The sequence below is a fragment of the Lissotriton vulgaris genome, chromosome 8 (genome assembly GCF_964263255.1).
Source record: "Lissotriton vulgaris chromosome 8, aLisVul1.2, whole genome shotgun sequence".
NCBI lineage: Eukaryota > Metazoa > Chordata > Amphibia > Caudata > Salamandridae > Lissotriton > Lissotriton vulgaris.
The window spans coordinates 1,333,962,373-1,333,981,279 of record NC_141696.1 but is presented as its reverse complement, the minus strand read 5'-3'; the positions used below and the strand labels follow the sequence as shown (position 1 = coordinate 1,333,981,279).

Below are 18,907 nucleotides of genomic sequence, written 5' to 3'. Positions count from 1 at the left end.
GCATGCGCGGCCGCCCGCGCATGCGCATTACGAAAGAAGACGAAGACGGAAGATAGCGAGCCCCGGGGACGCGGCGGGAAGCGGCCGGCAAGGTAAGTGCGTTTTTAATTAATTTATTCCTTTCATTTAAAGTATTTAGGGAGGGCGGGAGGGAGGCGGGTGGCGGCCAGCTACGCTCCGTTTGCGGAGTGTGCGTAGTGCCGCCTGGCTCCGCCGGCTCCGCAAAATGCGGAGTAGGCGGCACTACGCACACTCCGCAAACGGAGCGTAGCTGGCCGCCCACCCTTAATCTCGAGTTCTAGAACCAAGTGATGCAGGTGACGCCTCACGCGGTCCACCGCCCCTGCAGGATCGCGTGTCCCTCCTCTGCTGCTCGGGGGGAGCGGGTCGGTTTTCAATGCTCCGAAGAGTCCAGCCAAATGTTTGGATCAGATTCAAAGGGGCCTCTTCTCGGTCAGCCAAGTCCACCCTTACTGTGGGGTTTCAAATAAGAGCGTCTTGCCCTGGAAGACGACCTGGAGGTGGGCCGGGAAAAGGAGTCTGTATCTCAAGCCCAGGCTACTAAGCTTCTGCTTGACCTCGTTATAGGAGCGACGTTATGCTTGCACCTCTATAGTATAGTCTGGGAAGAGCTTCACATTGTGATTTTGAACTTCAAGATGCCCTGAGCCCGGGCAGCGGTCAGGATGGCGTCCCTTTCTTTAAAGTTCTAAACGCTGGCAATAATTGGCCTGGGCAGAGCACCGGGAGGAGGTTTAGGGGCAAGAGAACGATGAGCACGCTCAATAGAAGACCAGGGTGATAATGCGTCCTTGGGCATCCAAAAGCTCAGCCAGGTTTCCAAAAAGGTCGCAGCTCGCCCCTGTTCGAACCCCTCCGGAAACCCCAGCAAGCGGAGGTTATTACGACGTGACCGGTTTTCACCGTCCTCAGCTCTGCAATGTAGCTCCTTGGTGTTTATTTGAAGTTGGGTTACTTGCTCTTTCAGTTGGTTGAGGTCATCCTCAACGGTGATGATTCGGGATTCCGCTTCAGAAATACGAGTTGTTACGTTCCGCAAGTCCTGACGAATGAGGGCCATATCTACCTGGACCTTGCTGATCTTGTTCTCCATCGAAGTCTGAGAGGCGCTGATGGCCTGTAGGATAGTCGAGAGGTCAGACCCCGGAGGGGGCCCCCAAGCACCTACCCCGTTGGGCCTTGGTTGGCCATGGTGTACTGGTCCATTTTAGTTTGCATTGGTGCTGCAGATGATTTAGGGACACAGTCTCTCCCCATCGAGGGTGGAGTGTGTCTGCTCCTGTGATGGTGAGTTGACACCCAGGTACCAGTGCAGGGGGGGAACACTCCACCCCCAGCCGAAAGCGTGCGTGGGAAGGACCCGGAGGGGAGCTGCCACCTGACTGCGAACGCTGAGTGACCTTTAAATGTCGTCAAGGGTACACCCGTGCAGGGGTCAGCCTCTTGGGGCAAATTGCTGTTGTTATTCTGGGGATCCTACAGACTCTGGGACAACCGGGCCTATCTCAGAGGGGCACGGGGCCTACTAAGGACCTCTGCTGCGCGACCTCACTGCTGAGCCCACCACTGCGGGCGATGCAGCATGATCCAGCCAGACACAGCCGCCATCCGGCCCCAGTAGGCACCCCCAGACCCAGACCCCTTTAATACAGTGCAGCCGACAGGGGAAAAACACACCGGGGGTTCGTTCAAGACCCAGTGAGATCCTTCCGTTATTCCCCCAGGGAGTGAGTTCAGGGCCAGGGAGTGCCAGTGGCGCAGCGACAGCAGCAGGACCACTCCTGATCCTGCAGGGTGTTCGGATGGGTCTTGGCCTCCGGGCCTACCCAGGGGACCGGTGATCGAGTCCCCTCAAGCCAGCATCAAGACCTCAATTGAACAGGTTGATGGGGGAGACAGCAACCCCCAGCGCTCGACCCAATATCAGAATGTAGGGCCCGTGGATTCCAGGACCCCAATGACGGGTAGCCTGATTTGTCTGCAAGTGAGCGTGATGACACAAGGGGATATATGACGTTACAACGCGTCCTATTACAATGCATACCATGACCACGGATTTATTACAACGCAGGTCATGTTACAACGGATCCCTTTACAACGCTATTCACTACAACGCAGGTACTATTACAACGCAATACCATTACATCGTAAGTATAATTACAGGTAAGTAAATAAAATTAATATTTAATGTAAATAATTATTAATGTATTATTAATTTTAATTATTTATTATTAAAAAAATAAAACATATATTAATACAATTAATTTTAATTTTTTAAATTGTAAATATATATTAAAAATAACCCTGTACCCCAAAACCCAAACCCAGCCCTAAAACCTAAAAATACCCCTGTACCCCAAAACCCAAACCCAGCCCTAAAACCTAAAAATACCCCTGTACCCCAAAACCCAAACCCAGCCCTTAAACCTAAAAATACCCCTGTACCCCAAAACCCAAACCCAGCCCTAAAACCTAAAAATACCCCTGTACCCCAAAACCCAAACCCAGCCCTAAAACCTAAAAATACCCCTGTACCCCAAAACGCAAACCCAGCCCTAAAACCTAAAAATACCCCTGTACCCCAAAACCCAAACCCAGCCCTTAAACCGAAAAATACCCCTGTACCCCAAAACCCAAACCCAGCCCTAAAACCTAAAAAATACCCCTGTACCCCAAAACCCAAACCCAGCCCTTAAACCTAAAAATACCCCTGTACCCCAAAACCCAACCCCAGCCCTAAAACCTAAAAATACCCCTGTACCCCAAAACCCAAACCCAGCCCTAAAACCTAAAAATACCCCTGTACCCCAAAACCCAAACCCAGCCCTTAAACCTAAAAATACCCCTGTACCCCAAAACCCAAATCCAGCCCTAAAACCTAAAAATACCCCTGTACCCCAAAACCCAAACCCAGCCCTAAAACCTAAAAATACCCCTGTACCCCAAAACCCAAACCCAGCCCTTAAACCTAAAAATTCCCCTGTACCCCAAAACCCAAACCCAGCCCTAAAACCTAAAAATACCCCTGTATCCCAAAACCCAAACCCAGCCCTAAAACCTAAAAATACCCCTGTACCCCAAAACCCAAACCCAGCCCTTAAACCTAAAAATACCCCTGTACCCCAAAACCCAAACCCAGCCCTAAAACCTAAAAATACCCCTGTACCCCAAAACCCAAACCCAGCCCTAAAACCTAAAAATACCCCTGTACCCCAAAACCCAAACCCAGCCCTAAAACCTAAAAATACCCCTGTACCCCAAAACCCAAACCCAGCCCTTAAACCTAAAAATACCCCTGTACCCCAAAACCCAAACCCAGCCCTAAAACCTAAAAATACCCCTGTACCCCAAAACCCAAACCCAGCCCTTAAACCTAAAAATACCCCTGTACCCCAAAACCCAAACCCAGCCCTAAAACCTAAAAATACCCCTGTACCCCAAAACCCAAACCCAGCCCTTAAACCTAAAAATACCTCTGTACCCCAAAACCCAGCCCTAAAACCTAAAAATACCCCTGTACCCCAAAACCCAAACCCAGCCCTAAAACCTAAAAATACCCCTGTACCCCAAAACCCAAACCCAGCCCTTAAACCTAAAAATACCCCTGTACCCCAAAACCCAAACCCAGCCCTTAAACCTAAAAATACCCCTGTATCCCAAAACCCAAACCCAGCCCTAACACCTAAAAATACCCCTGTACCCCAAAACCCAAACCCAGCCCTAAAACCTAAAAATACCCCTGTACCCCAAAACCCAAACCCAGCCCTAACACCTAAAAATACCCTGTACCCCAAAACCCCAAAAAAGATAAACGTACCTATAATTATACTTACGATGTAATGGTATTGCGTTGTAATAGTACCTGCGTTGTAGTGAATAGCGTTGTAAAAGGATCCGTTGTAACATGACCTGCGTTGTAAAAAATCCGTGGTCATGGAATCCGTTGTAAAAAATCTGTGGTAACAGTTGTACACCGACAGAAGGCTCTGTGCCCCAGAGGGGGGGCGGGGAGCCTCTCCTGAGGCCATGCGACCCCCACAGCCGAACGGCCCAACCCCAGCCCCCAGAAGCAGCGCAGATGAGGGATGTTGCAAAAGGAGAAGGGGGTAGGCGGAGGCTGGGGAGCCTCTCCTGAGGCAGTCGCTGCCCGTGCGCAGTGAACAAAGTCTCTGCACGTCTGGCGCATAGCAGTTTCTTTGGTAGGTCGGTGTGTCTGGATGCAGCTTTTTTTTACAATGGCGTTCTCAAGTTCACTTTCAGTGCCAGGAAGGCTCCACGCTGTGCTCGTGGTCACGGGCAGAGGAGGGTTGAGGAAGCGCCGTGACTAAAGGCAGGCCTTGGCGGTGGGGAGCATCCGTGAGGAGAGCTGTGCTCTGTTGGTGGGGAGCTCTGTACCATACAAACGTCTTCCACGGGTGCTGGGGGAAGGTTAGCCCACCACACGAGTTGAATGAGGCGGCAGCGGTTCCAGAAACAAACTTGTTGCATCCCCAGATGCGCTGACTGACGATGTACACACACGACCCTCTCAAGGGCCGAGTTCGAACCACGGGGTTAACTAGTGCCATGATTTGTAGTATTTTTTGGGGGGGAGGGGGGATTTTTGATACTATGAGCAAATGTGCTGTTTTTCCACAGGGGGTGTTGGGGACCTTCTCTTCATACCACCGCCCGCTAGCCTCGCGGCACACTCACCGCTGCTGTAGCCTCTGCTCTGGTGCATCCTCCAGGCGGTGGCAGGCAGCCCCTGCTCCCCCCGGGCCTGGGCCGGTCTAAGGTCACCCGGAAGCTATGGAGCAGCCCGTGCGACAGGAAGAGAGCCATGGACCGCCCTGCTTCCTTTCTGCCTTGGTTACCACGCGCTGACCTCTCCGGAGCGAGGAACGCAGCCCTCTCCCACTGCCAGGCTCGCACCTGAGTCGGCGCAGTCCCCTCCCTCCTTGGGTTCAGCCAACCCCTATCCACGGGGGACCAGGGCAACCAGCTCCCACCCACCGCTCGGCCGGTTCCCCTTCTTCCAGCAGGTCTCTGTCCCTTTCAACTCGCTCCAGAGTCTGGTGCAGCCAAGTCAGAAATAGTGCATTGCCCGTGTATTGTTTTTTATTCACTATCTATATTAAATTTAAGAAAATTAGACGCTACTTTTTTTTTACAAAATTGTCACCGAGTTATTTTAGCCAGTCATAAACACCGTGGGTGTATATTGACCAAAATGCAAAGTGACATCAACCTTACACCGTAATGTCTTTCCAGGAAGTGACATCATATGATCTTTGACCCTGAATGTTCACAGTATATGATGTCAAATGACCGTAACTCTACTGGCATCACAATAATTGACATCTCCAAAATAACTGCATGATTACAACAGCAAAGACAAAATGTCTATTTTTGATGGCACCTATATTAAAGTACTGACGTAAGCCATTGGCGCATAACCTCCTTTCTCATACAAGAAATATTGTGTGTTCGACATAAGATGATATAATGCCACAAAATGGCACTAGGAACCTACATTATCTATTCCACAAACTGTCATGATGGAATAGTTTCCCTTGGCATGTACCACAACAACAAGGGGGTGGGGATTAAAACAAGCATTTGCAATGCAATAGGTCTCACAATTGTGAGAGTTTGAGCTACTGGCATTGTAAATGGCAATGCCTTTTATTTATGTGCTGGTTTTTAAAACATAAATGAAAGGCATTGCCATTTACAATGCCAATAGCTTAAACTCTCGCGAATGCGAGACCTATTGCATTGTTTTACTTGCTGTTCATAAATTACTAACCTAATAAAGCACAGTGAACTCTGAACAGTCATCAAAGAGCTGCATGCAAATTGCATAGTATAGGTTACGTAATTTTTTCTCCAGTCTTTCATTATTCTAATGATGCAAAACAAAGGTTCTTTTGAGTAGAAATACATTCTTATCAGTAAAACCAAACCACTATGGTACATTTTAAATCTCGTGCTTGTGCTTCTATAGACCATGCACTCTAATATACTACCTACTAGTGTGGATGACATGATTACTGCACCTTGTAATCCAACTTGTGTTATGTAACATTTCTTATAGACTGATTTACAAACATATGATTAATTGTAATGTGTATGTGCTCTATAGTACTCTGACGCCCTACCCTGTTATGAGTGGCGCTATAAATCAAATGGAATACATGTGAAAGAGGTGTTATGGAGAGATATGATATCGGACACTGTTGGAGGGTGGCAATGAGGGAATCCTTGGAGAAGGTCGTCACTTGGGGAGGGGTGCCAACAAAGATTTTTGCACAGGGCGCCACCAGCGGTAAAGCCGGACCAGTAGTAATCATTTGCGGTAACACAGATTTCCAAATCGTATTCTGCATAGCGCAGGGGCCTGCAGGGTGATCAGTTAGATTCACAATATAATTTCACTACCCAATATTACTGATGTCCTTACCGGCCCTCAGTTACACTGATACTCGTGAAGGAGCCCTATGCAACCGTGAGAAAAATGACCATGTGGTTTTATTAAAAACATAATTACCTTCAAGACATCTATCCATGCCTGTTATCATTTTCTGTAATTGATCACTGTATGTTTTCTCTCTTTCTAGATGTTCAGGATGCAATAATTAGAAACCCATCTACTGCAGGTGTTTTGCAGATTGCCACCCCTATGGTAAGAATCAGGAGTAACCCAGTCTCATCCCAAGATTATAACAACATGCCATAAAACACAAACCGAACTGTAAAATGTGTATGTTTGTGTGTGCATTTGTGCGTTTGTATGTAATGGACCGATTCATTATTCATCAAGTAGAAAATCTGCATCCACAGTTATGTTACTGCATGGGTGCAAATTTCTGACTTCTTGTAGCTTCATAAGGATTTCCAGGAGTGAACCTGAAAAGCTGCCCGTTGCAGGTTTCCAGTGGTACTCCTTCGTCCCATACCATTTATTTGCATTGGCATTTGCCTCATGAAGTATTGGACTTCGAGATAAATTCCACTTTGTGGTAAGCCAACACTGCTGTGCAAGGACCCATTTTTTATTGGTTGCTTTTCTCTCCTGGGTAAATGTTTTCCTACTAGGGGAACACATTTTTCAACACTACCTCCCACTCCCAACTTTAAGGGTGTCCCATTCCCCTTGCCACCTTGGAAAGGATTTAGTTCCAGCTTTTGGTTGAAGTAAATCTCCAAACATTTCCAGAACGGGAAAGGTCTGAAGGGAAGTTTGTGAATAGCAACCAACTTGTGTGTTTGAAGGTGTTTGCAAACTTTCAAGTTTAGTAACGCCTGGACACGCCCACTTCCCACCCCTTAACTGAGATTTAATTTCTCAGAATAATATGCTGTAATGGCATAAAAGGATGTTCACGTGCAAGGCCGTCTTTTGTTAATACCATACACCCGTAAATCCAGACATTTGCACTAGTGTGACTGCTGTATTCCTTTGTGGTTCAGATTCAATGTCCTCTGCACGACCAGCTTTCAACAAAGGTACATACAAAGAGACTTTCCTTTGGATTTCCCGACTAGACACACTTGGCTGATACCACATTACTGTGATGGCTGTGGGTTGGTTTCCGAGTTTCAGCCTCGTGGGATATACACTGAGTCATTATGTTATGGTATGTTATTAACATTTATAACGCGCACGGCTACTCAAGAGTGTCCCGGTTCGGATGCCAAATGATAAGGAGCTAAAAGAAACTGCAAATTAGATAAACAGCAGAGTTGTTAGCCGTTTCCTAAACTGCCTAGGGTCATGAGTGTTACGCAGCTGGTATGGAAGGGAAGTCCATTAACTGTTCCTTCGTGGTCGCTCGTTATATCATTTACATCTGGATCTTTATGTAATGTTACCGTCCCCGTGTGAAGGACATTTTCCTGCAGCAGTTTAACAACCTTGTTGGTCCCAATACGCGTCTTGAAAATGCCAGTCAATTGTAGAACTTTCAGTAACACCCATTGGTATATTCATGATTTTAAAAAACAATTGCCCATCTGCTCTTTCCAAGCGCTTTGATATCCAGTTAACCAATTTATTGGTTTTCAATCATCCGACCTTATAAGGATGTCTGGCTAACTTGTTGGGAGTTAAATTCGTGATGTGCAGCTCAATTAGCCATTCTGAGATGTCTCCTAAAGTATTTAACAACACTCCAACATAATAGTATCTTGCAATTATAAGTGTTTTTGGTCTCCTCATACTTCCTGAAAGCTGTCTCGTGCAATATCAGACAACAGGCCAATACCAAAACACAGGAATTTAATTGGCTTCTAGCTGGCTGATGTTTACTATGGAGAATGATAGAACATTAGACAGCCTCATTCCAGTACCAAGCCACTTTTTGTGCAACAGTAGACGCGTATAACCCCTGACTTTCAAGTTGTAATATATAAAATTATAGATAGGGTACTACGAATAACGGGGATGTTAACTAGTGGCTTGTGTGTGACATGAAGCAACGCACTGAACCACGAGGTAAAAAACATCCGATGTATACACTGCTACTAATGTGCAACGTTATGTTAGGCGGATAAGCTCCCAGACCTCCTTCTCCTGTTCAGATGTGCACACCTGGATAGACCAATCTGTGGGAGTCCTGCACAAGCTGGTGTCCTGCCACCCAGCTCCAGCATCAACCTATGCATGACCAATATCTCCCGCTGTTTTACTCTCACTTCTTCTGTCCAAATATAAACAAGCTTTGGCAAAGCAATCGACGGTCTCCCTCAACAAAGTTTGGCAAATCATGCAACCGCCTTTGCCAATGTCTGGGAGGCAATGTCAAAAGTATGAAAACATTGCTTTCTACACTTTAAAGATCTTCTCTGGATTGACTGATAAATATGTATTGTGTTTTCACCTTCATTGCAGCAATATAACAACGCATTTGGACCTTCTTGAAAAAATAGAAAACAATTTTTTTCATTGTTTTCTTTAATTTTTTTTATAACTAAATGTTATTATAATTTTTTAATTGAGCAGTAACAGCACAGTCTACATAGTATGGCCTCCATTTCCCCCACACCTTATTATGTTTCTGGAGACAGCGTCTGGTTACCTAGATCGGTTTTTCTTGGCTCACTTGTCCATCGCAGCTTATCAGCTTGCCAGGGTTGGAGATGAGGAAGAACACCAGTGTTTAGCAATGTCCTAATGGCAAGCACCGTCTCAATACCTAGGAGGGTACTTTCACCTCGTGACCCCCCCAAGGACCTCCAAAATGCCCAGAAAGACTAATCTTGGGGAAGTTTCCACTGGTTCCCCAATTACCTGTGTGAATGAGGCAAACACTTCCTGCCAATACCTCACAATGTGGGGACATTTCCACACTACGTGAAAAAAAATGGGCCTCTCTGTCCTGGCACCGATTTCAGATTGGTGGGACCAGCTTCTTGGCCCGCTGCAATCTCATGGGTGTAAGGTAGGCCATGTGAAAGTATTTGAATTGTATGATTCGGAGTCTGGAGGGGATCACCAGCACTCTGGGGGGCATACAGGTATCTCTCAGACCTGCAAGCTGACGAGCTTTGGAGATGCACCTGTGTGCCTGTGAGTGGTACTGTGACCTGAGAGGAACTTGGCAGCATTTCCAGCAACCCCCGAGGATTTTTCTTTGCTCTCTACTGATAAAGGGTTCAACCCAGAAACACGTGTCTAGAGATATACAGCAATGTCTGCACCAACTTTGGTGAAAAACTCCAGCTAATTTTGAAGCAAGTTTGAACTGTGTACTGCATTTACCAGGATGCAAAGGGGCGAACTGTGCTGAAGCTGTGAGGCAGTGTGTTCCCAACCCACATTCTATCTCTCAAACCTGATTTGTCAAGCGGTCCAAGCCACGCTTACCAAAGTCATTGTAGATTTGTAAGAGGAGTTGGGGAATTGATGATAAGGGTTTTATAGATCAGGGAGATACCCGGGGGGGCCCATAAGGATCTTTGTTTCAAGTGGAAAAAAGTCAGCTACGTCACTAAAGAGCACCCAATGTGAGTGGAGAGCATGCTGTAGCTGGAAGTAGTGGTAGGATTGGTGTAAAGGAAACTCAGATTGAATGTCTTGAAAGGATTTTAAGTGCTAACCCTGCCAAACATCCCGCACCGTAAAAACCCCAATAAGAAACAAATGTTGGTCAGCACCTTTTGGAACCAGGCGCGGGTATCGGCAAGAGAAAGTTCTGGATGTCTTGAAAGGATTTTAAGTGGGAACCCTGCCAAACATCCCACACCGTAAAAACCCCAATAAGAAACAAATGTTGGTCAGCACCTTTTGGAACAAGGCGCGGGGTATCGGCAAGAGAAAGTTCTGGATGGTGTAGAGTTTTTGAGGTAGCATTCTCATTTTTAACAGTGCTATTCTACCGAGTACATTAAATTGAAGTTTGACCTAAGTAACAATAGCTGTTGTTAACGTAGTCATTAGAGGAGTCAGATTTAAGCTTCAAGTAAGGTTAGGTTCCAGAGCTATATACACTCCTATGTATTAAAAACGTAATCTGCGGACCAGGAGGTGTGTTTCGCAGACTACGATGCTTCTGTCATCCTTCAGGGGACCAGAAGGGATTTGGTCCAATTAACTTGAAGGCCAGATGCCTCCCCATAGAACATCAGTATCTAAATCAGGGGGGACCTGAGAGGAACAGGAGGATGTAGTCCGCATAGACCTCCATGTGGTCTTCTATTGCTAGCCCCCGGTTAAAGCCCCAGATCTGTGCATATTATCTTACCCAGGCTGCTACGGGAAGGGCCCTATGGCCAAAACAAATAAAGGGGGGGTGGGAGTATCTGTAATCTTGGCAGTCATGATTCGTGACATGATAACCCATAAGTTGTTTAAATCATACATACATCAGTAGGTTAATTCTTCTGCAATGAGATAATTGAACTTATATTCCAAAAGTTCAAGAGCCATTGTGTACGATAGATTTCAGCTCTATTAGCACTCTGCCAGAAAAAGCTTCCTGCAAAATGAAAAACAAACAAAATCCCCCCTCCAAGTCCTTTGCCCCCACCACCCTGCAATGATAGCAAAACAGCAAAACAACAATTATATCAGCATATTAGTAAACGATATTCACCACAATAGTGCTGAACAATATTGCCCAGTGTTCATCAAGCAACATGGTCACACTTGGTCCTCTGCTTGCCCTTGCTCTGAAACTATGACGTTCTCAGGAGACTCCACATTTGAATATATCAGGCATTCAACCAACACATCCCAAGCCCTAGCATTATCAATTACATTGCGTCCCTTCCGGATCTCCTGGAATAATAACACACCTTTGTACAGTGCCCATTGAATCCTAACCTCTCTCACCTATTCACCTAGGGACTTGATGTTGCTTTCCATTTAAGGGTAATCTCTCTCTTAGCGAGGATCATAGCTAATATCTAAGAATTTGGTGGTTATTTTAAGTTTATAGAGAAAGCCACCCAGCAAGTACGTGATAGTGGTAGGGGAAATCTGCCTCTCTGTGACTTCTGTACACAATCCATGGCATCCTCCCAAAAGTCTCTTAACCCAGGGCAACGCCAAACCATATGCAGCGTCTCATGCCCCTTAACATGCATCTGGGGCACCTCAACTCTTGCGCTACAAATGTTCACATAATTTTACCAGGTGTGAGATATGCTCTGTGGAGAAAATAAAAATGTATGAGCCTAAATCTGGCATTGCAGGAGATCTTGTAAGTGTGTGCCAATATAGTCTCCCACGGTTCCTCTGGAAATTGAGTCGCCAGTTCCTCTTCCCATTTCAAACATAGGCCTTCTAGGGGCAACATAATACCTATTCTGAGAGCCTGATACATGAGGGGGACCGCTCATATTCTACCCGTAGTCGTGCCTATTACCTGGCTACCATATGGAAGCAGTGGCTTCGCCTAACAACCCCCCCCAGTGATCATGTATTGTCAAAACTACTGCATGCTGCAACAGGAATGGCCTGAGGTATCGTGAAGGACTCTGAGAAGTCCATGAACGACAACAGTTCTCCATCCCAGTAGATATCTCCCAATCGAACAACGCCATAACAATGCCCCTCTGTTATGCCCCGGAGTGCCCTGTCGTATTGAGTACAGTGAGGTACCGCAAGGGCATGTTCAGTGCGTACGGCTGGTGGATGCGGGTGTACTGTAAGCAGCGCTGCCAGCAACATCAGACGACTTGCAAGTCTGGTGCACCACCCACCAAAGGGCCTCTGGGGGTTAGAAAGGTACGGAGCAGACTGTGCAAAGACATAATCTCAGCAGGAGCCCCCTTCACCATTCAGTTGAGCATGCTGCCACGTACTAAACCACTGGAGCTCAGCTCATAAGATAAATGTTTGACAATCAGGCAGTGGCCAAGTCTCCCTCCAAGGTGCGTCTACGCATCACAGCAATTAACATTCTTCATCTACCCGAACTCCAGGTGAGCTCAACCAGTAAGGTATCCAATTCCTTATAAACCATGCGAGGGATAAAAAATAGGTAGGCTGGTAAAAAAATATAGTAAACAGGGGAGCTCCACCATTTTGTCAGGGTCTCCAAAAATCCACACTGGCTTGAAATGACGGTCCAGCTGTACCCACATGTGCATCTAGGATATCTTAGCGGTTCTGAAACACCTTGACCCCCCAGATATTTCAAGCAGGTACCCTCCCAATCCAGGCCATGTTGGTTCCTGGGCAGGCGTTCCTCACTAGTAAGGGGGAAGAGAAGGGATTTCACCAAAGCATTCTAATAATGCTGTTACTCCAGGAAATCCCTCTCACAGCAGCATATCATCAGCGTATCATGCTATGGTATGCGTCAGGTCTCCTCTCTGCAATCCCAGATATGCCAATCCATGGTGAGTTCAGCAGCCAGCGGTACAACTGCAATGGCAAACAAAAGCGGGGTAAGGGCTCTCTCTGGTTCACTTGCCTACTAAATAGGTCTGAGAAAGTGTCCTGCTTGTGCGTACCCTTGCAGTTGGGGGATGCATATTATAGTTGAGTCCATTTTAGGAAGCCCTCCCCTTCCCCAGTTGTCTCATTACTGCATATAAATAATTACAAACAAAAGTTATCGTGTTGTTCCTGAGGGAGAGAAGGAGATGCTACAGTCTGGGATGCAGGGGAGTTATGGCAGGGTAACCAGGCGGTAACCCTGGGAATCCATTTTGTTGGATTTAATGCCCTCACACACCCTTTCAGGTGTCATGCTTCATCATATGGGCCTGCTCCTCGTTGGGTCGGCGGTGCAATACCCAACGGGCGACACCTCGTAGAGGGGCTCTTTGGCGGCGATCTTTTTCCAACAGCCGTATCGATGAAGTGCGGGTATGGGGCCAGAACTTATGGGTAGACGTGATGTGATGTGGGAAATTAAAATAAAGCTAGTGGTACCGGGAATACTTTATTCATAAGGGCCACTGCTTTGGTTAAAAACGGTATATTCTAGAGGAGAGTAGTGGAAATTAATGTTTCCAGCTGTCGTCTAGAAATTATATAGTCCGGTCAACATGTTTCTCGCTACTGTGAAATTTACTTAGCGATTCTTCAGGACCTAGTTGACTATTAGCAAATATCTAATCTTGTCAAACTGTCTACACTACTTAAATGTGGTGTCTATGTGCTTGTATGGCTACCACATTTGTGGTTGAAAGGGAAACAATATTATATTACCCTTCTTCTAGTTGTGATTGTTAATACCTAAAGTTAAAAACAGTCAGACAACGACAGTGTCCAGCGGGTAAAGCTCCAGGGAGTTCTTTCACCATAAAGTTGGTAATGCCTGGGCTTCGCTGTATGCACCTACCCTTCGCTGCTGGAACCCGGTCTGCCTCCTACCTCCCAGTCATCGGGTCCTGTGGACATCAACCCCAGGCACCAAGGTTGCATGATGGTTCCTTGCTGAGCCCCACTTGTGGACTCACAGCTCCTCACCACAGGTAATGTTTCACAGGCATGCCACATCGACCATCTTGCTTCTCTCCTCTCTTCTGTGGCGGCTGCAGTCACAATAGGAACAGGTGATATTCATTCTTAGGCGAGGGTTCAGGGCAGCGGGAGAGGAATTTAGCACTCTGGAGGGAGCATCCTTCAGCACTGAGAAGCACTGCTGAGGTGGTCTCCATCAGCACTGAGAAGGACTGCTACGCCTGAAGGAATTGAGGAGCTTAGGAAAGAGCGCCCATCATCTTTGTTTTCTTTACTTTTACCATGGCCTGATGCCGCTACTGACCTTGCCAGTGTCAGTAGATTTTAGAAGCCTATAACTATACAAGCATTGGCAAAGTCATTAGATGCTTGCGCCATGGATTACCAAACAAATCACTAACTATGCTATTTGGCAAGTAGTGTGCCATTATAGAGCATAGGTGACATCCAGGGCATCACTAAAGCCACCACCTGGCTCCTGGCGTGCCACCAAGGAGCATATGGGCAGGAGAAGAGTATATGGGCAGGAGAGAAGGCATTAAGATAATCAATGGCATTTAAGTAAAGACCGTGCTGGGAACCCAAAGACATGCAGTTTGATGAAGTACTAAGCAAGTAATGACATAAAGAACATAAAAGCAGATCCATGATGTCAACACTGGAATGAAAAGAAGAAATTGACCAGTAAGTCATCTAATCATGAGCAAGATGACTCTGTGAAGTATTGTACACAGTGCTTTGACCGACAGACATCTAGAGCTATCTGTAGTCAGGCCCCAAAAAGGGCCTGGTGTCCTGCCACCCACAGTCGGCACTACACCGCCACCTAAACAAAAACGCTAGTTGGTGTTAAGAATAAAACACAACCCGTTGGGACTTAAAGTCCATCTAGCGTTTAATGCACAATAGCTCAGCAAAAGAATTAAGGAAATATGGCATTTCAACTGACCAGTGCTCTAGGTAGAAAAATGGTGGGCTTCGTATTAAAGCGAGGTTTGCGCTTCATTGGAGTATGCAAATGAACAATGTTAAGTAACGTGGATATGCATGCCTACTTGAACCATGAATATTAGCAAGCATATTCAAAGTCACTGGATGTTCCAAACCACCACGAAAGGGCAGCCACCTTTGATTATAAAATAACAGATACCTTCTTGATTATCCATGTGAAAACAACAATACTTTAATGCATAAGAATAAAAGTGTGATACAATTAGGAATGCACCATTAGGTTTTCACATTGGCGTCCTTCCTTCCTTTGACTCCACCCTTGGTAATGCTCTACGCTCATTCTTCTCGAAAAGGTAATAGATATATGGCTGCCTCCCACTTTACTCCACTCGTTCCCACCCCCCACAACCTCTGAACCACACTTTCAACGCCCTCATTGAAAATGCTGCTGTTAGCCCAGTCTTCTGTTGTCAGAACCCCTTGTCAGCGTTGCCTCCATTTCACAGTGAGTGCCTACCCAGGTAGACTCAAGAGTGCTCTGCACAGTCTCCCTGTTGAGAACCGGGCCACCCATTTCATTAACTGAGAAATGAATAACCACATTTGGAAACCCATGTTTACCTTAACATAACAACGATTAGAGTAGCAACCTACCTGGCATAATGTTTCAGCCCCAGGAATCCATGGCTTTGGACAACCCAGCTTTTGAAAATGTTCAGCTTACATGTAGCAGACTGGACACTTGAATTAAACTGCAATCTGAGATACTGCAAGTTCTCTTCCAGGGGATCCTCATCAATAGTCATAAGCATTAGAATATTCCCGCCCATGCGCGGGACCCCGGAAACAATATATTATATGTGTCCCACATATACATATACATATATATATATAAATATATATATATATAAAAATAAGCAATTGCAGCCAAATAAAACAGTAGAGCTGAACCACTAAGTGTTTTTCTCACTTTTCTGTGATCCAAATAATGTAGCTAAGTGTTTGTTTAATTCTGAATGGAGATACTTACAAGATATATCAACACACACATTTCTTTATATACATAATATACTTTAGTGCTTTGTCGACGGTAGTCAGTTGGTTAATTCTTAGGAAATTAACAATATTTATGGGTAATAACTTAGGTACCATTTCAAAAATGTACACAAAACTCTGCAAATACCTGATTCCCTCAACTATTGCTCTCCATTTCAAATTACTTATAGATTGACAAAGTCATTTAGGGGGAGGTAAAAGTAGCAGTTCCGATTTTAAACCCCTAATTATTTTTCTGCTCTCAGCTACATTAGAAACTTCAAAGGGAATTACACCAAACTTGACCTGAATATAGTACTTAACTCATGCCAGCCTTTATTGGTTTGGTGCAAATCTGTTTTGTACTTCGGGGAGGGGGGTGTCAGCGGAGCCTCAAAGGGTTAGACGTGTGCATGAAGTTAAGACTTTGCTCACAATAGAAGTATTTTATGGTTTGGGTTACAGCTACTTTGAAGTTTTTGAGGTATAGAAAGGCCCTGGGCAGACTTGCCCAGGGCTCATCTTTCATACAGTTGTATATCTCAGATTCGTGAACCATTTGTGAGATAAGCTGTCCGTTGACGGTAATTAAAGCTTTTAAAAAATATGATTGACTGAGAAAGTTGTTTTTAACCATTCACCATATCAGGATCTATGGATCCTCACACTCCTATTAGTAGTCACTGAACAATGTTGTTTCGGCTGTCAATTCCACAATTTGAGTGACCATGAATGGGCTGTGAACCCTGCATCGAGAAGGAGCAAAAAAAACTGCACAGGAGAATCCATGTCTTGGAAGCAGGACACTTGTTAGATGCCTGCTTCCCACGCGTATTTCTGGAAATGGGCTGCTTCCGCCAAGAGATCATGTAGCATGCCCTGTTTATTCGGTCCTCCTCTTCCTCGAATCCTTCATGAGGAGACCTTCACTTCATCAACCTGCTGGAGTGTCTCCCACCTCCGTAACCTGCCAAGTACCATCGCCATCAGACGCCCACACAGTCGCTTACCAGCAGACCCCCACCATACACTGCTAATGAACATCTCAATGACAACATCAATTACATCTCAACTGACACGTTGATGACATTACAGTTATAGACACTTCTCTCAGAATGGTTTCACTATGATTGTGTGGCCCGATTGCTTAGATGCAAAATTACACACGCACCTCTAAAGTCTATGCATTCTGGCTCATATAGTTCTGCAAAGTTTGTGCACTGGTTTAAACATGTATAATCAATGCATGAGTCGCAACAATTTACTGGTTGTTTTATGTTAGTGATATACAATAAAATCATTAACTTTCTCATTTATCTTCCCATTTATTCAGCAATATACATCATCCCAGCCTTCAGACACAGCATTACCAGTGCATCGTCGGTTCCGTAGTATGTCAGCAGACACTCGAACAAGACAACCGAGAAAATGCTGACATTGCAATCAAAATTGCACAAGAACAAAACAAGGAAGCTAAGCATATACATGTTAAACATCGCATTGTATACAGACCGGTGGATGCTCTGCAAAATCAATGGCAAAGTTAAAGTAAAAAATAATATTCACTAATGTAAAGTTATCTGTTTTAAATTCTGGAAACTGATCATAGTTCTCAAAAAGCACTTTACTGTAAAATACTGTATATTTTTGTAAGATTTTAAAATACCTCACACTGTTTTTTATTGATATGTACATTTTATTGTATCTAATATTAATGAAAAGAGAGATTATTTTGCTACTCGGTTTAAAATAATGCATGTTTTTCACAATTAAAGTTGAATTGTTTGCCGAATCTAGAATACAATTTTTCTATTGTTTTTATTTTGTAATACATTTATCCAGCCATCAGTAATCTCCAACATCTATAAGCAATGCCATTGAAAAAATCTTTTAAATGTTTTTTAGTCTTACATTGTAGTTAGTCTCCTTTACTTAGATCATCAATTACCAAACACATAATAAAGAGTAAAAAAATATGCAAAGAAGATAATAACAAAGCGGCTGACCTATTGAGGCATGTTAGGCTAGGCCCATCACTTTCATCTTCCCGAGCTCCTGCACAGCACAAGGCTTACAGGGGGAGTTGAGCTACACGTGGAACGAAACGACTACCTGCAGTACCGCAAACCACTGATGTATTAAGGTAAGTTGGAGATGTCAGTGAAAAGCAAATCTGTCTGGATGGGAGTATGCATTTTGTGTGTGCTTGTATCTGTATTTTTGTGTGTGCTTGTGTCTGTGTGCATCTGTGACTGTGATTGAATGGATGCCTGTGTGTGTCTGGAGTTGATGGAGAATGTTCCCTGCGTTTATTGTGGCCGTGGCCTCAGCTGTAACTCATACAGCAGTATATATTGCTGACTCTGGCATAATAGTGCTCCTCTTGACATACTGTGGGCACACTGACATTTTTTTTTTCTCTGGCACAGGGCAAATCCTGTCCTAATGACCCCCATCTTGGACATAGTGGGGGAAATCCACAGCTTTGACCGGTATAACTGTGGGCCTCGCCTAAAGGTGCACATTTCGGCCTTATGATAGACAACCTTTACATAATTATGGCTGTCCCTGAATAATAATATTGCCCCTGGGACAATGCTGCCCACCTTAACATTTTGTAGACCCTTTTAATTACGTAAATATATTTGCAGCTATTCCTTGCATAAGGGTCGCCATGGCCTGATAGCCTCTTTCTACATATATGGAGGACTCCCTGAACATAATTGAGGGCATTACTGACATAATGGTGACCTTGTAATACTGATGTTCTCTTTAATTTTCTCACAAACCTTGCATTTGTGTGATTCTCCCTGGCCTAATGGTAGCCTGAGTTTACGTGTATCTATACGTGGTGTAGGGGACATTCTGGATATGATTGTGGCTATCCGTGTAATAATGGTGTTAAGTGCAGTCATTAAGGCAGGCTTTATTATTCACCAACAATAGTATAGGGCACCCCAGGCTTCCTAGTCATAGAGGTAAAACCGTCCACCTCTG

At 45.1% G+C, this 18,907-nt stretch overlaps 1 protein-coding gene across 2 annotated transcripts in view; it reads left to right on the top strand.

Moving 5' to 3' along the window:
- CEP126 (centrosomal protein 126) overlaps positions 1–17,707 on the top strand; it is a 343,370-nt gene extending 325,663 nt beyond the window's left edge. Inside the window, exons 11-12 of one of the 2 annotated variants that reach the window (XM_086935283.1) lie at positions 6,624–6,688; positions 17,244–17,707. In XM_086935283.1, the coding sequence (XP_086791409.1) occupies positions 6,624–6,688; positions 17,244–17,345 (167 nt within the window). In that variant the 3' untranslated portion in view covers positions 17,346–17,707. The remainder of the gene's footprint in view (positions 1–6,623; positions 6,689–17,243) is intronic. The other variant, XM_086935284.1, reaches the window with a different exon arrangement.
- Positions 17,708–18,907: the final 1,200 nt, after the last annotated feature.